Source organism: Micromys minutus, assembly GCF_963924665.1.
Source record: "Micromys minutus genome assembly, chromosome: 1".
Taxonomy (NCBI): domain Eukaryota; kingdom Metazoa; phylum Chordata; class Mammalia; order Rodentia; family Muridae; genus Micromys; species Micromys minutus.
The window spans coordinates 132,336,436-132,362,893 of record NC_137969.1 but is presented as its reverse complement, the minus strand read 5'-3'; the positions used below and the strand labels follow the sequence as shown (position 1 = coordinate 132,362,893).

At 43.5% G+C, this 26,458-nt stretch overlaps 1 protein-coding gene across 1 annotated transcript in view; it reads right to left on the bottom strand.

Moving 5' to 3' along the window:
* CEP135 (centrosomal protein 135) overlaps positions 1 to 26,458 on the bottom strand; it is a 54,925-nt gene that overhangs the window by 16,359 nt on the left and 12,108 nt on the right. Inside the window, exons 8-17 of the mRNA XM_080920841.1 lie at positions 25,175 to 25,390; positions 22,978 to 23,043; positions 20,155 to 20,293; positions 18,014 to 18,237; positions 13,663 to 13,815; positions 12,473 to 12,625; positions 8,471 to 8,548; positions 4,939 to 5,090; positions 233 to 348; positions 5 to 159 (exon numbers count right to left, since the gene is read on the bottom strand). Of these exons, the coding sequence (XP_080776967.1) occupies positions 5 to 159; positions 233 to 348; positions 4,939 to 5,090; positions 8,471 to 8,548; positions 12,473 to 12,625; positions 13,663 to 13,815; positions 18,014 to 18,237; positions 20,155 to 20,293; positions 22,978 to 23,043; positions 25,175 to 25,390 (1,452 nt within the window). The remainder of the gene's footprint in view (positions 1 to 4; positions 160 to 232; positions 349 to 4,938; positions 5,091 to 8,470; positions 8,549 to 12,472; positions 12,626 to 13,662; positions 13,816 to 18,013; positions 18,238 to 20,154; positions 20,294 to 22,977; positions 23,044 to 25,174; positions 25,391 to 26,458) is intronic.

The window sequence follows — 26,458 nt, the reverse complement described above, 5'->3', positions numbered from 1 at the left end:
ATACTTTACTGGCGAGGCTTTCTTGCAGGTTGGCGATCTTTTCTGTCTTCTCATCCACAGTCTCCTGGAGAAAGTCCTTTTCTTTGTCGATCACTCCAATGGTCTTCTTCATTGCGTGAGTTTCTTCACTTTGCACCGTCATCCTGTGGCTGAGACTCTCTACAGAGGGAGAAGAGCACTTGTTAGGTGGAGGCAGCGTAGGTTAGCAAAAGCAAAATTTCGAAAGACTCACCTAGTTTTTGCTCCAGCATTTTAATTTGTTCTTGGGCTGATTCAAGTTCTCCTCTTTTTATGGCAAGTCGGTGTTGACAGTCATCAAGGGACCGCTGTAGCTGCTCAGTCACCATCCTAATCAGTGACAAAACAAATGGCATTCTTTATCTCTCACAGATTAAGTAGCCATCTTAAGATAGCTAGATTTCTTACGTTTACTTGATTTTTTTATTATTAAAGCTCTTCCAGTCTAAACAATGGCGTTCTATTGCACACTATTATATCTTTGTTCACCGTTCTACTCCAAAATGGTCTCATCTTCCTAAAAACGACATGATAGAAAGATAAAATTGTATATTCTCTTCCAGAAGATTTTCGGTAGTTTTAAAGTCCTCCTCAGTTCCCTAACACCAACCCCCCTTTCCTCAGAATCTCCTTCTGAGAGTAGAGTCAAAGCCCTGTCTTTAAGGCATCGCTGCCACTCCAGACTCCCCGTGAGTCCTCACCATCCGGACTCTGTGAGCTTGTAAGTTTACTTCTTATGTTGGTTCTCTGACTGTAGGTCCCAGTGCTGGGAAGACAGACATGTCTTACAGTGTGATGGGATAACACTAAAGGCAGCTTTCAGAGAGCCAGGGGAAGGACTCATGGTCGCTTAAGCCTTCCATGGTGTCTGTTACTAGTTGGAAGTAGCTGCTCCTTTTCAGAAATAACATCCTGGAAGCAACAGGTCTTGGCTCTCATAGTCACAGGCTTCTGGACAGTTCTATCTCTGAGCAGAAGTATTTACTATGTCTGTTCCTACCTCAGTTTGCTGTGAATAACTTCCTTTGGGGTTTCCTTTGAGGATAAGACACTAAAGAAGATACTAATGGGAACTTGACTAAAAAATGCCTAATGAGCAAGAGGGCTAGTTCCCAAGACGATGAGTAAAATGAGATGTTTCTATAGAAATAAGTTTTAAGGAATGCTGGGGTATTCTGAAGACGAAACACTAACAGAGTTCTCACAGCAAGTGGATGATAAAGACTGAGGCAGGCAGGGGAGTAGAGCTGGACTGACTTCTTAGAACTGGACAAGGAAACCAAGCCAAGTCAGAGAGAGGCCAGGCCCAGGCAATTTTACTTGGGAAAAGCATCTGCAGGCTAGGTAGGTGCTCCTGAACCTGGGGCCATGGTGTGCAGGGACAGCTAAGGAGAAGGGAACTGATGTTAGTATACGTTAGTTCATGTGATCTTGGAGTAGTTCTGTTGCAACTCTCTTCCAAGTTTACTGAAACAATCTACTTGTCCAGGATGACAAAAAGGCCAAGGTGCCAGGATAGGCTGTGTCATATTGCCCTCTGTGCAAAATGCAGGGAGACCAGTACTCTCTACGGCAGTGACTCCCAACCTCCCTAATGCTCAACCCTTTAATACAGTTCCTAAAGTTATGGTGAGCACAACCATAAAATCATATCTGTTGCTACTTTATAACTAGAATTTTGCTACTGTTATAAATTGTAAATATCTGTGTTTTCTGATGGTCTTAGGTGACCCATGGGAAAAGGTCATTCCACTCCCTCAGGTTGAGAATCACTGCTCTACGTGGAGAGGAAAATGGAATGGCCCACGGAGGCAGAGGACTTACTGAAGAGCAAATGGCTGACAATGTTTAAAGCTCTAGGCAGAGATATGTCTCCTTTGCATGAAGCTTTATAAACGGTATGATGTGACGAAAGCACCCAGGACGTCATCTGATCTGACAGAAAGCAAGCCCTCAGGCGAGCCCTAACAAAGGCTTTACCTCTTCTACCCCAGAGTGAGAGTAGAGGGGCGACAGAAAAGTCTGACTGCAGTTCTGCTGCCTAGAGACTTCCTAGTGGGAGCTGGGAGGGAGGCCCACAGATGGGCTGCCATTTTACTCTCTCTAAATTGGAAGGAAACTTTGCAAACCAAGTTGTCAGTCAAAATGAACCAGTTACTTAGCTTTAAATGTTACAGAGGAAAAAAAATGATTTCCCACCAGAAAAAAAAAAAAGTAAACTTGAACTTAATTTTGGCTCTCCATCTAACAGACCTATGCCAGACCTATGCCCTGCTCAAATCATCTCTCAGCCTGAAAGTTCATAGTCGAGTTACATTACATTACATTGGCTATGAATACTCTCATTTTGGGGGATAAATAGAATTGTTTCCTTTTGTTACAGAGTGTATCTAAAATATCTTAAAGACATCTCCCAAAGGTTCTTTCATTCATAATAAATGTTCTAAGCTCTACAGTGAAGTTCTGCCTAAAAGAGGTCAGTTTGGAAAGCTAATGGCCTATTAGTGACTTTTGCCTTTCAGAAGCCGGGCTTAAAGGTGTGGCAGAAACTGCATGGCCCACAGTCTAAACTACTGAGTGCCAACAGGAAGTTTGCTGACCCCGTTCTAGAGACTGGCTAGCATGCAGAGGTGTCAAGACCCATCATCCCTGCACACAGATATTTCCATCTTATCCTGTAAAGATTTGGATTAAGCTGTAAACTGTGGGACCTCATTAAAAGTTGTAGTTCAAGAGAAGCAAGAGTCATTGCCATTTTCAAAATGGCTATTTCATACTGTCTTCTGATACTACAGCAAGAAACCAGACCAAAGACTCGCTATTTCTACAATTGTAGGTTCTGTCTGATCCTCTGAGGCCTGGCTGAAGGCATAGAAATTTGGTGGGAAAATATGCCTAACACAGGAAGGGAAAGAAAAGATGGCCCACAAGGTAGAAAGTAGCATGTACCACAGCTCCCTGAGAATCAGCTTCATGTATGACATCATGTCCTTTGAGTAACAAGAGCTCAATGAACCACACTAACAATGTTACGAGGTTTGGACCATGTCCTTCTGTTTCAGTAGAGGTGTGTGTTGTGGCTCGTACTGAGTTTAGTGCTGAATTTAGATCTGATAGCTTGAACTCAAATTTTTACCAATGTTTACCAACAGAATATTAAAGACATGCTGGCCTTGGAAAAAAGTCTCCCAATACCTTTTGAGAGAGAGAGAGAGAGAGAGAGAGAGAGAGAGAGAGAGAGAGAGAGAGAGAGAGAGGAGAGAGGGAGAGAGGGAGAGAGGGAGAGAGGGAGAGAGGGAGAGAGGGAGAGAGGGAGAGAGGGAGAGAGGGAGAGAGGGAGAGAGGGAGAGAGGGAGAGAAGAAAAGAGGGCACATAGCTGAAGGCAGAAGCAGGCTGAATTCATAAGATAAAATGGTGTTTGTATCAGAACAAAAACTGCAAAGCACCTATAGAACAGACTATGGCTTCCACAAGAAGACAGCAGCTGCTCTATGTCCAGAGTCTTCTGTGAGGAAAAGAAGGTAGCAGCGGTATGACTAGGATCTGAAGGAAAAGAAAAATGGCAGCTGTGGTCAGCTGGGCAAAGAGTAGACTAGCCATTCTGCGATGAAAATATAGCGCTGTGTCTGCCTGGACTTTGGAGCTGAAGGGAAGCGGCTCCCTCTGCTCCCTCCACAGGATGCAGAGGGCATCGGGAGGGAGGAAGCTGTCTGATAAAGACGGTAGTAAGGCTCGGGGAGAACTAAACGCTGAGTCTGGAAGCTGCCGTTGGTAATCTTCCCTCAGCCTTCCTCTTCCTGGCTACTTCTTCATCACTCGTAGGTTTGTGACTCCCAGCTTTTGTATATGAAGTCTGTGACTTATTTTTCCCCACCACTTCTTTGTCCTTCTGAATTGTAAGTGAAACGCCTAAACCTGCTCTTGATTTTACCAAGTCAGTCTCTACAGTAGACAATCTACTGCTCTGTAACTCTTCAGCTGTAACTTACCAATCCTTAAAAAAAAAAAAAAAAATCAATCACTACCACCCTTCCCGACTGCAGCGCGTTACTGCTTCATGCCTGAGTTACGTAAAGACTGCTAACATGAGAGAGTTCTTCCTAATTTTTATGGTAAGTGTAATTCAGAGGAATAGATTCCCCTGACTCTTTAGAGTAGAGGGTTCCTGCTAACCTTCAAGTATTTCTTTTGCCCATGACAACTATGCAGTTGGGGCTGGGGGACGGGGACACAGCTTTTACTTCCTTCAGTTGTGTGTACTTGAAGCTGAAAAATGGCCCAATGTATGCATTAGTGTACTGCTGTTCTGTTCCCATGTAAGTCGCCTTTTGATTTCATGAAGGAAACATTTCTTAACTTTGCTTTTTGCCCTCAGGTTCGCAGTCACCATCTCAGTGACCTGGGATCTGCTCTGACTGTCATTTGTCTCTAAGACGTCAAATCCATGCTCCAAGTTCCAGCACAGTAGGCTTCCTGCCCCTGGGCTAATTTTTCTATTTCTAAATCAGACGGGTTAAAAGTAGAAGACACAACATTCAGATTTTACACTGCTTTAAAAGAGGTGAGAAGAAGATGGAGATGGTCTACAGGGCAGAAGCTCTAAGACCCGTGCAGCTCTTCCCACAGAGCACACATCATGACTGTCTACTAAGGTTAAAGGATGAAGCAGAGAACTTTTTGATGATCCTGTCAACCTGTCAAAGTTTCAAAACTATGGATACCAGACCTCTCTCGATTCACTCAGCAAATCAGACCTAAAGACCTCCCTCGTCCTCCTAAGAGCTCCTAGGAGACAGTCCCATGAGGCCACCTTGGGAAAACACTGTTCAGGGCACAGAACAAAACACCACTGAACCCTGCTGCCCAGGAGAAGCATGTCCCAGAGGGGAAATAATGAAAGAAAGCTTTAGTAGACTTACCTAAGCGAGTTCATCTCTGTTTTCTGATGAGATGAGTCACCAGTCACATGGCTCAGTTTTTGAGCTTGGAGTTTTGACTTGTTCTCTAATGACTCAATTGTTTCTTTCATTATTGATATTTTAGATTGCAATTCATACTTCTCATTTTCAAGCTATAATTTAAATTAAAAAAATTAATAAGCATATAAGGTAATATCTTATTTTTCACAGTCACTCTTTAATAATATTCTGGAAGATAATTATGGAGCTATATTAGGCTTTTAAAACAGTGACTGCCATCTTTACTCTTTGGACCAACATGTCAGCGTGGGTGTATCCACTTGTCCTTCCTCACATGTAAACAAAAATAAAAACAAAAAAATTCCACAACAGCAAGGAGACAGGAAGAAAAACTAGAAGCAGGATGAAAGTCAGAGCAACTTCCTAAAATTCAACCAAAACCCTGGAACCAATAGATTCTCCCCTCATCTCCCTTCCACCCCAGAAAACCTCAAAACCTGCAGTAAATAGACAGGAATTAAACAAAAATGGGAGGCGAGAGGAATGTAACATGCAACACAGTCAAGATTTATGGAGAAACAAAATGAAAGTTTTCCTGACACACGGAGTAAGATCTGACCTAATACAGACCAGACCGCTGAGCTTCTCTGCCTGGGAGCCTAGACTTCAAAGGCGTGCGTTTCACTAAATTATTAACCCATGAGATGCTGACTCTGCAGGTAGGCTCCAGGCCACCAAGCATCTTGCTGTCCCTCACTGCATCACAGTAACATCACTTCCTAGGCCACACACTGCTCCGTCTCGCCTGTTTTTGAACGTTACCAGAGTGGGATCACACCGTGCACCTTCTTCAGCAACTTAGTGCTTGGTACAACCTGCATCTGTACCAGTCATACCTTTGATGTTAGTGACCGCCATTGTGTTTCTGCTCAATAGAAACTGAGCAGACCTATGACTGATCATCACCTATTGGTTTAAATGAAAGGCGTAGGCTCTGTGGGCCTCTCTTCTGTCCTCACCAGCCAAACAGAAGAGCAGATGCAGTCAATACAGAAGCAGACACGTGAGCCAGTCTTTCTCGTCACTAACCCAACACGCAGAGCAGGGAGGGCATCTGCGGGCCTTTCATATACAACAACTACCTACAAGTGAACTGCTGGCAACATGCAGGTGCTATGACCAGGCCTGCTGTGGCTTGAACACGCAGTGTCCATGACGGACTGAGGTGTTGAAGGCTTGGTCCCCACGGTTTGGGGAGGTGCTGGATAATGAAGCAGGACCAGCAGCAGGGCGGTTGCTGGGGAGCAGCCTGATGAGACGAACTGAGGCCCTGCCTCTTCTCATCTTCTCTGCTTTCCGGATGCCTACCAAACCTCTCTGCTTCAGAACCAAGCAACAGCAGCAGCTATGGACTGAACCCTTGAAACCGTAAGCCCAGGTGAACCTTTCCTTCAGTTGCCTGGCTCACAGAAATGAAAGGGGATGGACACTGAAAACCATAGAAGAGCTGTAGGCTGTGGCAACTCCCTGGCTATGGAGCTCAGGACCTTGGGACTGGCTTGTGGAAGGACCTGAACTAAGATGTTATGACACAGAGCTGGTTAGGCAACTCCAGTTGGAGAAGAGAAGACCAGAATGCCGACAGAAATGTGCACGGCTAGAGGCCAGGTTCATAGCTCTCACACGGGAACAAGGACTCTGGAAAAGGACTAAAAGCCATTGTGTTTCACTGTGGCAAAGCATGTAAATTATGTCCACTCCTTGAGACTTGTGACTGTGTCACAAACCTGGAGATAAAAGATGACAGGCTGATTAACCTGGGAGACAAGCACACACGCTGTGGCCTGGGTATTTCTGGCAGCCATTAGTCAGGTCTATGGTGAGATCTGGCAGCCATTAGTCAGGTCTATGGTGAGAACTGGGAGAAACACCAGAGCAGAGAGGTTGAAAAACATGCAGTTCAGCCAGAAAGTAAACGAAAGTGAGGCCAACAGCGGAATGGCTGCTGGTGAAATGAGAAACTAGCCACACTTGGTAACAGGCTAAGAAGCCTGAAGAGCTTAGCAAGGATGAACTCATCTCCATTTAAAGGCATGAATAGGAAAACAAGTAGAAACCTCTGTGGAAGATGGGGCTTTAAAGAAGGAAGAGGTATGTTGCTATTCCCAGCTTGGGAGATAGTTCCCAATGTTCGGCCAAGAACTCAGCGGCTGCTGCAGCTATGGTCCGGGTAAGCCTGGCTACTGCTCAGACTGACAGCAGACACTGTGTGATCCTCCAGCTTCAGCCTTGAGCAGCTATCTCTAAATGTTAAAATGATTTCTGGTTATAGTATTTTTGAGGCAGGAGCCAATTTCTTATTCTTTGTATCTTCGCAGATGCAGACATTCATCCAAGACAGAATTACTAATAATCATTCTTTACTCACTGATCTTAGTTTCTGTATATCTTAAGTTCCTTTTAGGTATATTTTTTATATTTGGTTTCATCAGTCTTTGTTAGCCCTTACCTTTATTATAATGGTCCCAAACCCAGTATCATGTTCCTTAAACTTCTATATGACTTTTGGCTCTTTGTTTCTACATAAATTCTGGAATCACAGAGTAGCCAATGGTAGAAAATATATACTATCTAGTTAGTCTAGAATGGTTGCATCTGTGTTGAACATCCAGATTTTTTCTTGTCATTAACACAGTATAGCAACTGTTTTATGTGACATTTACATTGTATGAGGCATTATGTAATCATACAAAGTCCTAAGAAACCTAAATATGATTTAAAGAATATGGGAGAATATATAGGTTATATTCAATATTATACCATTTTATGTATTTTTATGAATAAACTTGAAGTTCTTCAGACTTAGGTATCTGAAGAAGTCCTTGAATCAATCTCCTACAGATACTAAAGGCTAATTATAAAGAAAACTAACAGTGAGTTTCACTTTAGAATGCATGTATCACATAACTAATTTTCTAAGACCAAACACAATAATCATAGCTCACCACTACCGAGGCCTGTAACATTCCAGGACTCTCTAATGTGTGGCTTGTGTGTTGGTTTACCTAACACATTTTCACAGAAACCCCGAGAAACAGAAACACTCCTCCTAGTCAAAAACAAAAAGCTGAAAGAGAAGAGCCAAGAACCTGGCCTAGACAGGAAGGCAGACTTGAACCACGTGACACACTTCAGAGCAGGCACTGCTCTTCCTTGCATACTAGTTTTCAAAACACTACGTGCACTAAAGGACACAGTATACTAAACTGAAAACATAGTGCACTAAAGGACACAGTATACTAAGCTGAAAACATAGTGCACTAAAGGACACACAGTATACTAAACTGAAACCACAGTGTACTAAAGGACACAGTATACTAAACTGAAAACACAGTGCACTAAAGGACACAGTATACTAAACTGAAAACACAGTGCACTAAAGGACACAGTATACTAAACTGAAAACACAGTGTACTAAAGACATAATTATGGGCACAGTCATCCATAAACCCCAAATCCTCTGATAGATTACCTGGTGATTAATATATGTCAAGTGTTCAACAGTTTTCTCTAATTCTGATTTTCCAACAGCATTCATTTCTTGGATACTCTGAAAAAGAATTTTATAGAAAATGTTCATTTGTATTAAATACTCACAAAAGTAAATAATGCAAGTTTGCAGAGCTATGTTCCCTATTTCATAGAATCTAGGAATGTTATAGAAAGGTCAGACATTTTATAAAAGCATTCTTTCAGTAAGAAAAGTTACATTTCCTATCTTCACCTGTCATGCAGAAGATAAAATGGGGGTGGTCTCAATTATAAAGACTGATGTAGATTGAGCCTGGTCAACAGGCATTATACAGAGAACAGCACACAAAGTCACAAGCTCACAATGCATCCTCACAAGAGGAGAGGTAAGGACACCCCCCCCACACACACACCTCCCATTATTTTTGTTACAATGCTGCTGACTGAACCAAGAGACTCATGCTATGATAGTGCTCTATTATTTCTGAGCTATAACTCAGATGTAAGAAAAACAGGACACAAAGAAGACAATGCATGATCAGACACAGACAACAGAACAGTGTAAGACCAGTTTTAAGAACTAGCTGGTCAGGATATAAATGAAGGCCAGTTTTCTCATTTATCACGTCACTCAAGTCTCAACAGCTGCCCGGATACATAATGTAATGATTACTGAGTCTTTCTAGTAAAGGCACGTGCTCATTCATGTGTTCACTTTGAAACTGTATTTCATATTCAGACTATACATCTGGTTAAAAAGATGACTGCTATGTTAATTAAATCACTTAAACAGTGCTGATATATGCTCTATACAAAGGGCAGAGCCATCAGTAAAGTCTCTGACGTCATAGCTTATATAAAGACAGACCTAAAACAAGAAACTAAGATAAAACCATGAAGGCAAGTCAGGAGTTCCAAGGTGACGCTCAGTTATGAAGCACATTTAAGTCAGCCTGAGCTACCCGAGGCCTTGTCTCAGAAACAAAAAGAATAAACAGAACTAGAACATGCTCTGAAAGCTGTTGAGGGGAGAAAAACATCAAGAGTTGTGCCCAGCTGGGCACCCTGCATGCTGCAAGGTCCACCTGGGTCAGATGTGCCATTGCTGTAACAGTGGTACGATCGTTACGGGGTGGCGCTTCCTGATTAGATTGGAGGGCTGGTCCACAGAAGGGGACTGTCTGATACTGGGGCTATGTGCACAAGACCTACACAAGAGCAAGCCAGTCAAAATTCTTGCACACATGGGGTAGATGATCTCTAGGCCACACCACTCACTGAGGAGATTCTGGCCACTGACAGTTTGGGGACGGAGAATCATTTTCTTTTAAGGATAGGGTTGTTGACAGGATTCCTATGCCCCAGTGCATGGCCCACAAAAAGAAACTAGAATATGAAGGGAGAGGTTAAGAGGAATACATGCGATCATATTTCATTGTAAAAATGCATGAAACTCCCAAACACGTGGGAAATTAAACACAGAGAAGTGAGCGTCCTCCTAGACAAGGAGCTTTATTTCTCTGCTGAAAGGAATCTAGAGCCCAGCGATCATTAAATGACATTAAAGGACAAATTGGAGAAGGACATGTGACAAGGTGGGGAACTTTCAGCAGGCTGCAGAAGACTGGTGGCAAGAAAAGGTCCCTTAAGCCAGACGCCTTGAACAAAATGAGAAATAGCCAAACTGCCTGTAGGGAAAAAGATGACAGACCGTGAAATAGGCCAGGGCCGGTCACTAATGATCTTGTACACAGGTAATAAACTTTGCTAGAAGTAACAGAAAGAGTCTAAAGGGTCCAAAGGGTCCCCCTTGTGAGCATAATGACCACAGGAGAGAAACAGAGGAGAAGAGCTGGAAGGACAGAAGCTCAGGGAGACAGAATCACAGACAAGGTGGCTAGGCAAGGATTTAAACTCATTATATCTCAGGGGTCTCATCTGCAAACAGGAACTACTGAGGGCTCATCTCACACTTGGAACAGAACTCTCGTGGGGTGGGGGTCCATACTGTTTGGGAGGCAGCACTGGCAGCCGTGGCTGACAGCTGGGACTCGGAGCTTTCAGAGAGTTTAGTCAGAATAGCTGCTCGAAAGCAGGGTGGCCAGAGGACCAACAGGAAACACTCCAGAAGGCTGGGGAGTAACGTGACTAGTTTAGTTTGTTTTAAAGGAAAGGTCTCTTGGAAATTCACAAAAGCCTGCCTCCTACAACCCAGAAGGGTTCTGATGCTTTAAAGGCAGTTTTCTGAGTTGCTAATGCAATTTTAAAATTCTATTTTTACAATTCTGGTCATTGCAACAGACACAGAAAAGGGTAAGCAAGAAGCCCGTGCTAAAGGAGGCCATACTGCAGAAAAGCTTCTGCTCTGGTAATTTTAACTTTTATTCCAAGAGACATCAATTAAAACCGTTCTTACACTGTCTTTGGGGGTAAAACTTCAACTGAAAATTTGTACCATGAAGACTATGCTTAAAAGGCTTGTATATGTTTCTAATTTTAGTGGCTACTTTTAAGGCAATGATTTCATAATATTAACTGGAATTAACCATGGCTTCTACAATAAGATCACTCAGAACTTACCATGTGGATATACTATGGAAAAATGCCTTGGTGTATTCACACACTTACTTGGGAACAATTATAAAAATTACAATCTACCCAAGAGAAATGAAAACATCACATAAATATTCATACAAGTACCACTCATGAATGAACCTCAAGGATATCATGCCAAGAGACACCAAAAATTAAACACGTGTGTGGGTTGAAGACATAACTCAGTGTAGGGTAAATGTACATGCAAGGCCCTAAGTTCAATCCCCAGCACATAAAAAATACCCACATATTTAATGATTCAGTTCATATGAACTGTCCAGAGAAGCAGAACTGAATTAGTGATGCTCACAGCTAAGGAGGCCTGGGGAGCTGAGGCTATTATAAAGGATACAGGGCTCCTCACTGTTGGGAGGAGTTTTTCTAAGATAAATTATGGTGAAGATTACAAAAGACAGAGAGAGAATAGCAAAAGCCATGGCACTGTCTCTCCATTAAATAGATAAATTGTATGCTAGGTAAAAAATATCCATAAAGTCATTAAAAAAGAAAAGGTCGCCACACTTGAACTTAAACAATCCTGAGTTCAAGGGTGTGGCGCTAAGGACCAATAAGGAATGTCTTGGGTCTTGGGGGCCAAATGTATCTTCTCCACTCTGACACCGTGGTACAAAACCAGCTATGGACACGTTATCAGCGGTGAAATATTCTCAGTGACTACCACACTCACAAAAGGTAGTTCAGTATGGGCTGGCATGCTGTTATGCTGTGTAATGCTATGTTGGGTGTGCTGTGTGTATGCTCTGTATGTGGGCTGTGTATGTGTGCTGTATGTGTGTGCTGTGCTGTGTGTGCTGTGTGTGCTGTGTGTGTGCTATGTGTGTGCTGTGCTGTGTGTGCTGTGCTGTGTGTGCTGTGCTGTGTGTGCTGTGTGTACTGTGTGTATACTGTGCTGTGTGTGTGCTGTGCTGTGTGTGCTGTGTGTGTGCTGTGTGTGCTGTGCTGTGTGTGCTGTGCTGTGTGTGCTGTGTGTGTGCTGTGCTGTGTGTGCTGTGTGTGTGCTGTGTGTGTGCTGTGCTGTGTGTGCTGTGTGCTGTGCTGTGTGTGCTGTGTGTACTGTGCTGTGTGTGCTGTGTGTGCTGTGCTGTGTGTACTGTGTGTGCTGTGTGTGCTGTGCTGTGTGTGCTGTGCTGTGTGTGCTGTGCTATGTTGTACTGTGCTGTGTGTGCTGTGCTGTGTGTGCTGTGCTGTGTGTGCTGTGTTATGTTGTACTGTGCTGTGTGTGCTGTGTATGCTGTGCTGTGTGTGCTGTGTGTGCTGGGCTGGGCAGTAATGTCGTATAAACTTATAAAGGAGGCAGTGGCTGGGTCTAATGAATGCATACTACTTTAACTTTTCCCCCAAATACTTAATAAATTACATTTCAGGCAGCTGTAACATTACTACTTACTTTCAACTTTTCTCTCAAAGCTTCCTTTTCTGCCGTAATTCTTCTTAAGTCAGATAATGCGTGTTCTTTCTCCTTTTCTATACAGCTAAGATGATCGTTGGGGGCTGTCAAACTAGTGTGTTCCTGTCTTAGTGCAGACAACTCTTCCTTTGCCTTAGAGAATTAAAAGATATAAAACTACTTAGGATATATTCCATTTATAAAAGGGGCTGGGAATGGGATTCATTAGATACATGCTACTTTCCCTTTCTCCCCAAATCCCAACAAAATCAGAGTAACAGGATTAAAATGAACTACTCAAGTCCCCGTGACAAGAAGGTTGAGAGAGGCTGAGGCCACAGCACACTGGAAACCAGAAGCAGCTGGCTAGAGAATTACTAGGCAGACTCAAAAAAGCTGAGAGCTAAGTCTACTGTGGGGAGACACAAGGAGTGGATCCATTCAATTAATGCACTGCCAAGTCCTAGAAAAGCATCTCGTAACTTACAAGTCTTCCCTCTGTCAAAATAGTAAGGGGCTTCATGGGGGCGGATGTGCAGCAAAGGAGCTACACACTCCAGGATCTGTTCAGCCAACTCCTCTGCTGCTAAGTCAGGATCTGTAATAGCGCCAGGCTGCTGCCCTCCCCAGAGCAGATTTTCTCCAGGAGCTAACCTTTAGAGTATGTGTGCAGCACCGTCTCCCACTGACTGGCTAGACTGGGCTAACAGGAAGCTCTGGAGATCCACCGGTCCTGACCCCAAGAGTGCTAAGGTCTCAGATAAGAATCACCATGTTCCGGACTTGGCCTCAGGGCCTCAGGGCTTGTGCAGTGGGTACTCTGACTTACAGGCTAGCAGCCAATACTGCAAATGGTAGGTACACATCCACTTCATCTCTGGGATCCAGACAAGTGGCAGCATGTCTAAATTCAGGGACAATTTTGGCTGAGAGTCAGCTAAAGTCAGTTTAGCTGATTTTAGAACAAAGAGACTATCTCTAAATGACTGGACACACAGATAAGCTAGGAGAAGGGGAACAAATCGAACAAAAATGGAGAGAGAACTAGGCAATCAATCCTGCACTTATCACGTTAATTAAGAAGGAAAGTCACGAGTCTGGTGTGATAAAAACTTGCAGGACCCAGTTACAGTTCTGTTACAGTAACTGTTTCTAAAGCTTCATTTGGGTAATTAGAAGCAATGGCTTACTTCTTTATACAAGACACTGAGTTTGTCCCTTTCTGCTGTCAGCAGCTTCACGTTGGACTGTATATCCTCCATGTATTTCTCGAACCTTTCTAGCATGCGCTGAAGCTCGTCCCTTTCTCTTGTGATCAGGTGAATGTCTGAATTGTAGTCTCCCTGAAACAATACATCACAAAGACGAACATTACCATTTGTTATGACCGTGTGGTTGTCACAATCATGCTGACAGAAGAACAGACGTTCTGGTCATGTAATTAAAGAACTCCTAAGAGCATTCCAGGAGAGCAGATGAAAGCATTGGCAGCAACAGTACAAACTCCCAGCTCTAGGTTCTCGGGAAGGTACCAACGTGGTCACCTCAGTAGAGCTTCCACAGTTGCTGTCTTAGCCGTTCCTATTACACATGGCACCTAGACGAGGCTCTGGACAAGGCAATCAGCAGCACCCAGAACACATATGCATGAAGTTGAGGGTCCGTGCTGGAATCTTTGGGAGCGGGGTATAGGGCATTTTGTCAAGTTTCTATGTCATGCTGGCGCATGGTAACTTTTCATAGTCATTACTTTATAACTCTCTGCCATGGAGAGTCCAGAGCTATATGTGTACCTGTTTTCTATGACTGACCATTAAGGTCAGCTTCTCGGGTACAACAGCCCCAGTTGTCCCAGCTTTGACCCATATGAAGGCTATCTGTGCCATGGTCCACGTACAAATGATTGGCAGGAATGGTCACTGTCTAAGCAACTACTTGCAACATCTTATGGAATCTACTATCACAGTATGATTCTAAAGGTGCAGTCTTCACTGCCATCATGAAAATGAGATGGTAAGTTTACAGCATGTTAATGCCAATGAACTAAAGAGAGAAAACCTGATAACCTGCTATACTACTGTGGGTGGTGGTTTGCTGAGAATGGCCCCTATAGGCTCCTATGTTTGAATATTTGGTCCCTAGTTAGTGGAACTATTTGGAAAGAAGTAGGAGGTATGGCCTTGTTAGAAGAGGGAGGCAGGCTTTGAAATTTCAAAAGACTCCATTTCCCAGTATGCTCTCTGCTCCTGCTTGTGGATTCAAAGATGAGCTCTCAGCTGTTCTGTTGCCAAACCTTTCTCTGCCATCATAGACTCTCTACCCTAACTCTGAAACCATAAGCCTAATTAAACACTTTGCTTTTAGAAAGTTGCCTTGGTCACGGTGTCTTGTCACAGCAAGAGGAAGTAACTACAATTGGAAAGCATCTTGGCTTATATAATATTTGATATCCACTGAGCATATACAATACCAGTATAGACTCAATAAATGCTAAAACTGTGAGGAGCCTCCACTTAGAAAAAGGCTATTCTTTTTTAAACACACACAAAGCATGATGGGAAAGATTGGGTATAACGGACACACTAAAGGGCAAGATGTTCTACATGACAAGAGCAGATCAGAATTTCAAGATAATCCAGGCGTACAGCCACAGAGGAAAACCTGTGGCCTAACTCTTCCACTGCAAACATCTGCACAGATCCTAGAACAGGAGTGCGGTGAATCAGTATTCAAGTCTTTCATTACTGTCTATGCCTCAGCTTAAACATCACTTTCTACGAGTCTTCGTGTAATTCGGATGTATATAAAATTCTAAGCGCTCTGATTGGCCCTGTATAGTCTTCACTGGCACTTAATATAAATGAAAACTTAAAGTTATTTAGCAGTAAGGGTTGTGACTCAATGGTAACATAGCCCTCAAATCTGCATGATGCTTTTGATGTACTCACTAAATTGAATTCCTGTGACAGACACAGGAGGTGCCTGTTCCTGTCATTTTGTGTTTAGTACCTGGACGTTTCCTGGCTGGCTTCCTTGAGCTGGAACTCTACACTTTCCTGAAAAACATATCTTATATGCAATACTGACATTAGTTTTACTATACCATGCGCTAATTTGCTCCTTTTCTCCACTCTCTTACTCTCAACACATTGATAAGCAACATACAGTGCCCAAGGCACAGCATCATGTCAAGAACTCCTTTTCTTCTTATTTTGAGACGAGGTTTCACTATCTAGCCCTGCCTCTCTTGCTTTGCAGGCAGGTTGGCCCTGAATTTGTGGCAACCCTCTTGCCACTCCCACAGTACTGGGATTACAGGTGTAAATCACCACAGTGGGCTAGCAACTGTCACCACTGTCTCTACAGTACATGCCTCATTCATAGCAGACAGCAGACAGCTGCTGAGCTGGGCCGTCTAGACCAGAGATGCTTTAGAACAGCAAGCAAGCCAAGAAAGAAACCATCTTCCAGGTGGGAACTAGGCACTGTGCCAGAGGATCCTCACGTGGGTCAGCTCATCCGATCTTTATAAGACGACACAGTTACTGTTCTGGGCCTGCACCTGAGGAATTAGGGGTGTCAGGAGTCAGCTTCTCTAAGGTCTATCACATGATGCAAGAAGCCAGGACCTGTGTCAGGTCTCCTACTCCAAAGCCTTGTGCTTGTGTTGCCCCGACCAGACAGTGACCAAGTGGGTGTAGTTAAAAGAGAAACACTACCTATAACGACAAGGGAAATCATGAAATCTTCATTACCCATGGGGCTCTGATCACTAACAATAAAAGTGTCCCTTTTCTTCCTGATTTATTATAATTCCAAGAAACTGTGCCTAACAGCTTACCATGAAGCAGGAAGCTGACAGCACAGCGAGTACCCAATCCAGCTTGACAGAGGCCTTTGTTGTTTGCCAACAACGTACTTACAATATCCACTTTTATGTGGGCAGTGTGTGCCCCAGGTCTCCACGCTCAACAGCTGCACACACTCATTTGACTCGTGCTTACCACAGCTGCCCACCATGCCTCAGCTCAGTATTGGGACTATAAAACATTCTCGAACTACACAAAATGAATTCTTTGTCTGTGCCTGGCAATATAACACTTGAAAAATGCCGAGGGGTGGAAGAGGCAATGGTAGCTCCTAACTGTTCCCCACCTCACCAATGTCTCACCTGCCTTCCCACTGTGAACCAAGCAACTGTGTAGATACTTGGTGTGGACTTGATTATCTACTTAACACTATATGCCATTTATATGTTTTGTGATCCTTTTGTACAATAAAAGTGAACAATTTCTCCTGAGAAATCAGAGCATAATTAAATCAGAGCTTGCGCTGTCTTCCCACCAACCCATTCTGCTGTAGCAGACAGCGTAATGTTGATGCTGTTCATTCAACTGCAGCCATTAGCCAGTGAGGTTGAAAGGCAAAGGCAAAGCAAAAGGCACAGAGCTATTAGACCGTGGATATATGGTCTTCGTGGAGAAGGGAGCAGGATGAGTAATGCTGAGCCAAACCTGAAATCATAGACTCTGAGCTAATGGCTGTCCCAGCTCCATTCCATTTTACCTGTTCTGTGGATAATGCTACTGTCCTAGAAACCTTCAGGACATCTATAGCTCCAACGCTCTAAGATAAAAGTGAAAGGACAATCTAAAGACAGTTGACATTAGCGAGACACTGGTAATGATTCGGACTTAAATAGGAGCATGTGATTTTACTCTCTCAGGAATCACGCCCAACTTTTAAGAACACACACAGTGGCAGATGCAGTTAGAAAGCACAGTGCAGACATAGAGAAAGAACTCAGTGTCAGAACATGCACTGGGTCCTGTTTTCAGTCCCCTGCTTCAAAAACAGAAAACAAACAAAACAAGACAAAAACCAAACCTATCTGCAAGAACCCAAAAGGAAGCCAAGTGCCGTTCACATAGGTCATTTTGTAAGACAGTTCACTGTGCAGCCCCGGCTGACTCTGAACTTTGGGTCCTTGTGCACAGCTTGATTACCATCTTGTCTAATCTTCCAAACGAACATTTTTAACCAACTAGTTACAGCAGGCTAACAGAATAATCCACTTCCGATGTGCACCCCCCACCCAGCAAAAAAGGTTCTGGAGAAGATTGTTCAGTTGAACGTGGTGATGCTCTTGACTCAACCAACGAAGCTGGAAATGTCACCAAGTTCTGTGTGTCCTGAGGACAGAGCTACTCCATTAGCAGTGGCAAAGCGCAATTGTTCCAGAACATAAATCCCAGGAAGAGCAGAAATGTACAGTGTTGTGAATCTCTCAGTCTAGTTTCTGAAAGCCAACATGGCTCAACTAAACTCAACCTAAATTTACAGGAATCAAAACGTTACCCTTTACTGTGGGGTCGTTCTCCTGGCAATGCAGGGTTCCCACACTGCACATTATAGAATAAAACAAAAGTCCAAATTAGGACTTTTTAAATATGTTAATGATGTTTCATTTAAGACAGCAACAAAGCAAAAAGGTTTATAGCACACACACAATTTTTTGATTACTCTTACAGAAGGTCTTACCTTTTCTGAGCATTTGACTGTAGGATTTTTTTCCCGAGCACAGTAATTAACAGAACAAGATCTTCGCTGGATGAGATGCTGCAGTTTCTCCAGCTCTTTCTTGTAATAATCGCGCTCTTCCTCTATGCCTTTCAGAAACGTGTCTAGACGAGAGGGTGACTTGTCTCGACGTTTTATCCCGTGTTCCAGCCTCATCCTCTCAACCTCTAGCGTCAGTTCTCTTTCTGTGGATTACAGTGTTAGCCTTAGTAACCCTGCATATATAATGTGGACTAGTCTGGTAAACTACAGCATTAGCCTTAGTAACCCTGAATGTATAATGTGGACTAGTCAGGTAAACTACAGTGTTAGGCTCAGCAACACTGCTTATACAATGTGGACTAGTCAGGTAAACTACAGTGTTAGCCTCAGCAATGCTGCTTATACAATGTGGACTAGTCAGGTTCACTTTCCAGGTTCACTGTAAAGACTGACTCAAAGTCCCAGGTTCCAATGGGCCTTGCACCTGTCAAGTGCCTGGGAATGCAAGAGTCCTACTGTATCCAGTCACCTTCCCAGTTACTTTTGCTTGATCTAAAACAAAGCAAATACTGGCAACTTCAGAGTTCAGCCTAAAGGGACAGACACTGACTTAAGAGCTCAAGGGGAGACTCCAAGGACTGATACTATTAATGATGCTAAGGTATGCTTACAGACAGGAGCCTAGCATGGCTGTCCTCCAAAAGGCCCAACAAGCAGCTGAAAGAGTCAAATACAGATACTTACACCCAACCAATCGACAGAAGCTGGGTACCCCTGTGGTTGAATTAGGGAAGCTGGAAGAAGATGAGAAGAAGGTGGACCCTGAAGGAGGACCAGCAGTCTCAACTAACCTGGACCCCAATCTCTCAGACATTTAACCACCAACCAGGCAGCATACACCAGCTGATATAAGGGCTTCAACAAGAGGACTGCCTGGTCTGGCCTCAGTGAGAAAAGATGCACCTAACCTTCGAGAGACTTGAGGCTCCAGGGAGTGGGAGGTCTGGTAGGATGGGGTTGGGGGTGGGAACGTCCTCTTGGAAAAGGGGTGGGAGGAAGAGGTATGGGATGAGAAATAGTCAGAGGACAGACCAGGAGGGGGATAAAGACTGGACTGGAAAAGAAGGATTAAAGAATAAGGGAAAAAAGTAATTTCATGATCTAACGTACTGCCATCTTCTTCTTCACTTCTTCAGCAGATACAGGGGCCACTCGATGCAAATGACCAACTGAAGAACATTCACTGAATTCGGTGGGGGAGCAGGTGGAAGGGCAGAAGCCTCTGGAATGGAGTAAGGAGCTTCAAAGTAGTGGGTGATCAAATGGGGACACTGAGGGACAATTTTAAGGCAATATAACAGGATTCCTTACCAAACCCAAGCACTATTGCTGATGCCAAGTAGTTCTTACTGGCAGGAACCAGATATGGATGTCTCCTCAGAGGCTCTGCCAGAACCATACTGCTACAGAGGAGGATGTTTGCAGCTCACCATCGGACTGAACACAGGAACCCCAATGAAAGAACTAGAGAAAGAACTGTAGGAGTTGAAAGGCCTTGCAACCCCATGGAAAGAACAAAACCCTCCACAACTCCCAGGGACTAAAACACCATCCATTGAGCACACATGGAGAGACCCATGGCTCCAGTTGCATGTGTAGCAGAGGATAGCATTGTCTGGCATCAATGGGAGAAGAGGCCTTTGATCCAGTGAGGGTGTTTTCCCCAGTGTAGGGGAACGCCAAGGTGGTGAGGAGGAGAGGGTGACTGGGAGAGGGAGCCCCTTCATGGAAACAAGAGGAGGGGGAGGGAGGATAGAAATAGAGGCAAAGAGGATAACGTTTGAAATGTAAATAAAGAGAATATCCAATAAATTTTTTTTTTAATGACTGAACTTCGATTTCTGCCGTTTCAGAATGGTCTTCTCTGTCTGTCTCAAAGAAGCACACACATCTATCACAAACATCCAAGTAGCCTCTCCTATACCAGCTGGTCAAAGTGCAGGGAGGGGTTCCGACTGTGCCCACGCTGCCTAGCCGGTCTCTGCTCCACAGCCAGTGCTCAACAAATAGCTGTTAACAGATGCACAAAAGCTCATCTACTAATAAAAACAGCATCTTACCTGTGACTGCAAAACTCTGCAGCTTTTTGTTAAGTCTTTGCTTTTCTTGCTCAAGCTGATGAACAACAGTCTCCAGGTCCGACTTCAAGAGTAGTTCACCGTTCAGTCTCTCCTTCTCCTTATGGCTTACGTCTAATTCCTGCAAAATGTTGATCCTATAATTGAGTATTCTAATAACCTCATTAACTGTTATAGCAATTACAGGTAAAATGGATATTTTATGAGCATGCATATATATATATATATGAGTATATACTTTTATAAGCATATATATGAGTATATACTTTTTATAACTATATATACACTTATAGCAGCATATATACAATATATATATATATGATAGTATATTGATATGTGTGTGCACACGTGTGCATATACTTTTAGTGACAAATATACCATACAAGAAGGACCCACAGCTGCCACACCATGCTGGGACTCAGATCACTGCCACTCTGTGTCCTCATCGGAGAAGCTTCTCATAGCAAATGGGAACAACACCGAGACCCGTAAGTGGACAATGTGCAAAGTAAGCAGCTTGAGAGCTCCATTCTAAATGGGATGTGCTCATCAAACCCGCCCTCAAGGATCTATGTGGTAGAGGATCTGAAAAGTCTAAGAGCCAGAGATGGTGATAACGCCAAGGAAACGGGCTTCAGACACAACAGGGCTGATGCGGGGACAGAGCCTGTGGCAGAGTGCACAGGGCTTCACGGGTTCGAGGCAGACAGGGTGGCAGCAGAGAAGGAAAGTGGACACTGTCATCTACCTCTAGCCAAGAGGCCGTCTGCATTTGACACCTGCTGGAAAAGGGAATCTGTTTTCTCCAGTGGAGTGTCCCTCTGCATATTAACCACACTCCAGGGCAGGCCCTGTGCCAGGAGAAGCTGGCCAACGCTAAACAGACTCCACGGTTTTGTCTGTGCATTTTGTTTTGTTATATTTTTGTCTTACTTTGTTTGTTTGTTTGTTTGTTTGTTTGTTTTGACCTCTGCTTCTGCTTAGTTTTTGAGAGGAGGGAGGATATAAAAGTTGGATATGTAGGGAGGATATGGGAGGAACAGGAGGAAAAAAAAATATGATCAAAATACATTGCATGTAAAAGAAAACTTTAAGGAACTTAAAGGAAAGTAAACAAACAAAGGAGAAAAAAACCAAACATGCCCTGAGACCCAGATGCTAACAGATGCTCTTTTGTGGAAAGTGGAAGGAGCCCTTACATTTCTAACTCATTTGTTTAGCAGTTAACCTACTTTTTTCTAGATGAATATAATAATATGCTTGAAGAGGGTAGCAGAACAGACCCAGGGACACAGTCACTGTTTCTGCCATGACAGGTGTTTAGTGAACATTAGCTATCAATATCACTGTTATCTCAGAAAAACATAAAATACAGAAATACTAACCGGAACCATAAGAAAGTCCTGAGAGTGAGTGTCAGCCACCGTGACCGAAAATCGTTCCCGGACCTGAGACAAGCTCTGTCAATCATCCTCAGCACTCACTATGTTATACAATACTGAATGGCAGCAAACAAGCCCTGTTGCACACGGAGGTCATGTTCCAAAAAACACCTCATCAACACCCCTTTAGGTACGGGACTTGAGAGTGAGCTCCTTCAGCTCAGGTAACAGCTACTCGATGCCACTCAAGGCTTACTGAGCTCAACATAAAAAGAAGCCACTGCCACTGGACAGTGGTGGCACATGTCTTTAACCCCAGCACTCGGGGGCAGAGGCAGGTGGATCTCTGTGAGTTCGAGACCAGCCTGGTCTGCAAATGGAGTTCCAGAACTGCCAGGACTATACGGAGAAACCCTGTCTCAGAAAGGAAGGAAGGAGGGAGAAAGGGGGAGAGAGCGAGGGAAAAGCAAGAGAGGGAAGGAGGAAGAAAGAAGCCACTATCATGTGCTGTTTATACCATGTGTATAAAAATCTACAAACAGTGAATGTACGCTACCATACCATAGCGATGCATGTATCTCAAATGCAGCAGCACAGACTATACAGAAGGAAGAGACACAAGTCATCTTTGTTCTTTGTTTCCAATCCTACAGGAAACCCTTCTGATAAAGCAGGCTACACAACTGAAGAGAGCTCCCCGCCCCCGGTGACCATCAGTTTTCACTTGTAAGGCATCTGCTAATTCCAGCAGTCTCTGTATTGAGGAGTCTCTTGGTGTGGAGCATAGCTTTCTCAATAAAAAGACACAGGGACAAGCCCTGTGACTAGGAAAACCACTTGACTTACACCAGACAAAGCAATTTCAACGAGTACTTTTATATAACTAGCAGTTATGATGTTACTGTAGTAACCAGAGGAGTTATGGAGTAGTTAGAAGGATGCAGAATTGCTAACAGGGTCTCAGATTTTCAGCTTTACCTACAAACCTGTGCTATGAATGGTTAGAGATAACAGCATGAAATTGCATAATCATATGGTGGACCATTAATACTCAGCTGTAGGAAGGGAGTCCCCTTCCATGCTGCGACCTCACAAACCATGAAAACATCCTAAATGAAAGAAGAACCTTCATGCAACAGGACGTAGGATTCATTATCCATTTATGCCAAATGGTCAGGTAACTCTAGACCCTGACGGTGGGTGAGTGGCTGTCAGGGGCTAAGCAGGAGGTAACAGTGACTCTCATGGGTAGGAGTTTTCTTGCCAGAGTGATGAATGTTCTGGGACTGGCAGTGACGGTTGTACAGTTCCGTGACTGGGGCACGGCTGAATATGCTCCACACACACTGTATCTCAATAGACCTATGAAACCAGCCATCAGGTCATCGCCGAACACACTGGCAACAGTGTGTCATCAACTTACCCACTGCAGTTTTGACATTTTTTCCTCGAGGTTCCGCATTTCACAGAGGTTCCTTTTAATCTCTTTCTAGGAATAAAAAGGCTATTAGGTGAGTAGCTAAGACCCTCAGACTATCCATCACTATGGCATCCTGAATCAGAGCAGCTGGTTTGCATTCTCTAAATCCATAAGGTCTGGGACTCGAATCTAATGCTCAGCCCCAATGAACAGAGAATAAAGGTGAGATGAAGCATCTGTTTAATACTGTGGTGTCCTCAGTGTTTGTGTGAACTCACTTGTCAGGTAAAGAACCATTTTCTCGATGGTAGTCCATTCCTAACCATGCTCTTCCCTGCTCTCGGCCTGCTTTTACTAACCTGGATTGCTTGCACTACAGATGAGCAGAAAGCCAGTGAAATGTTGGGATCCAACAGCAATCCATTGTTGCTTCAAGTTGACGTCTGTGGGCCTTGTCAACAGGCCATGAAGCACCATGTCCAGTGCATTGCATGTGAAAGCACAGAAGGCTCAAAAGGAGCAGAGAGAGCAGAGACGGAGGTGCACTGCAATCCACTAAAACCTGAGAAGCAGACCCACCCCAGACAGCCCAGTTCTGAAGATCGAAACCAAGGCCTCACACACGGAAGACCAGCACTCTACAAACTGGGCTACATCTCCAGTCCATGTCTTCTTCCAAGACTGCTGTCTCTTGAGAGCCCGTATACACTGTGGGACTGTTTTCTACTTTTGCAAAAATTGGCACTGCATTCTGATGGGACCTTAGCTGAGCTCACAGACTGCGTTACACCCAGGTCCCCTAAGCCACACTCACAGGAACACAGGACGCTGCTCCACTTACACATTCTTCAGTTGTCACTAGTGCTCTGTCATCTCAAGTTTCCACCTCACTGGTGTACTTCATTCTGATGTAATTACAAATGACATTTACTAATTTCTTAATATACAGAATTGCATCTGATGTGTGTGTGTGTTCTGACATGCGATTTTGTTATGTTTATTCTCTTTCATTGTGTGCAAATCTTTGGGTTTTCCACAATTAATCATAAAAAGGGCATCAAGTATGAAATGTTAAAATGGGGTACAATTTTGTGAGACTTTCTAGGAAAAAGGTTTTTTGGACTCACTGTTGCATTATAAATACCGTAAAACTTGCTTTAAAAGATTAATGCTGTCATCATAAAATTTCTCTCTGTGCATTTTTTTAGCAGGAAGATTAAAAATGGTAGTTATCAACTATAAAATATATGTGGAAAATGTTTTTAAAATGCCTTTAGAGGGCTGGAGAGATGGCTCAGATAATAAAAGACAAACTGCACAGGCTTAATGACCAGAGTTTGGATCCTGAGAAGCCCTATGAACGCTGGGCTGACTTAGCATTTGCCCGTAATCCCAGCACTAGAGAATCTAAGATGAGGTCCTCAGGGCAAGCTCAGGAGCTAGACAAGCTGAATTAGTGAGCTCTGGGTCGGGGATAGAACCATCAGCAATAAACAGTGACTGAGGCAGACATCCTCAGCTTCAGGTCTCCACACACATAAGCTTACAAGCAGGTGTGTTCACCAATGCATACACACACACACACACACACACACACACACACACACACACGCACACACACACACATGCATGTACATGATATAAACACATACACACATGCAAAAATAGTCTTTCAAGGACTCGTGATAAATCTGACAGAGAGGACGGACTTCAGAGGTGAACAGACAAGGGTGGAAACTGTAGAAGAAATCAGAATAGAGTCTAGACATCCATTCTATGAACAGGGAGCACCAGGAGAACTAAACCAGCTAGAACAGAGGCCATCCTTCACAGGGTGGAAATAATGCTTAAGGAAACCTTGGGTTATGGGGGAGGGGGGGCTCAGCTCTTAAGAGCATTGGCGGTCCTTCTAGAAGTTCTGAGTTCAATTCCCAGCAACCACAGGGTGACTCACAACCATGTATAAGATCTGAGGCCCTCTACTGGCCTGCAGGTATACATACATAAAATATAAATAAAATTAAAAAAAGCCAGTCATGGTGGTGCATGCCTTTAATCCCAGAGGCAGAAGCTGGCAGACCTCTGAGTTCAGAGCAAGTTCCAGGACTGTGTTGGAAAAACAAAACAAAACCAGACCCCCACTGAGCAAACCCCAAAGCTCTCCCTCTGTGCTGAGGTCCTAGCCCAGTCCTGGCATCACCTTTGCCTCCCCAAGCTCCTTGTCCGCCGTCTCCAGCACTTGTTCCTTGTGCCTTTCCAGCTGCTGCGCTAACTGGTCGATTTGGGTCAGCTCCTGGCAGAGCTTTTCGTTTTTGCTGCTCAGGTTCACAACTTCAGTTGCCACAGTTTCCTTGGTTTCCATGAGCTCGTGAATATGCTTCTCTAGTTCTTTATTAGCTTTCTGAAGGAAGTCAACCTAAATCCAATTTATAATCATAGTGGTTGAGTAAATAAATTGAAAAACTATCCAAAATCCTGAATCTTCAAACTAGAAGTTCTAAATATTATATTTTAAAAGGCGTTGAAGTTAAATTCAGGTATTTTTGTATATGCAACCATAAATACTATTTTCTTTTGCCAAAACTCACAATGTGACTTTAATAGAAGTATATGTCCACTGGCATTGATTTTCAAACACAAAAAGATAAGAAATGTGTGTGAACTTGTTCCCGACAGTGCTTAAAGAATGATGTCACAATGAGATTAGCTTGTGCTGCCCAATAGAGTGGCCACTGGCATCTAGACGTAGCCACTGAGACTTGAGAGATGGTGAGTCCAAACTGAGATGCGCTACAAACATAAAACTCACGGGGTGTCAAAGTCCTAGGATTTTATTTGTTTTCTGTTTTTTAGAAAAGTAGCAAGTATTGTATGCTGAAATGAAGCTTTGGATCTATTGCATAAATACATTATTTGCAATTCACTCTGTCTGTCTGGATTCCCATTTCCACTGGACAACAGTATTTGAATGCTGCTCTATAATCTTTGAACAAGCCCCACCCAGCCACACACAGATAAAACCCGAGGCTTGTGCGTCCTCGCACCACCACGAGTTCATCTGAGGATGAAAAGGCAGATGGTGAGAACGGCCTTGGATTTTGTATGTTACACAGCATCTTATTACAAAAATTCACGCTCACCACATTAATGGGTTACATATTTATATAAGGTATGTAAAGTATGAAATAGATAATAGCATGTATTATAGCCAACACATATAATCTAGGACATATAACACATATAAGTATATGTAAACCTTAAAATCATCTTTTACACTATAAAATAGTCATTACATTTTTCAAAATACAGAGCCATCAAGAATTCCCCAATACACAAAAATAAGCTTCTGAAATATATTTTAAAATATTCTTTGTGTTTTCTCTATGCATTTATACATTTTGCTGTTGTTCTGTTCTTTTAGAATCGAGTCTCATGTATCTCGTGTTAGTCTAGAATTTACTACAGGGCTGAGGCTGGAAATAAA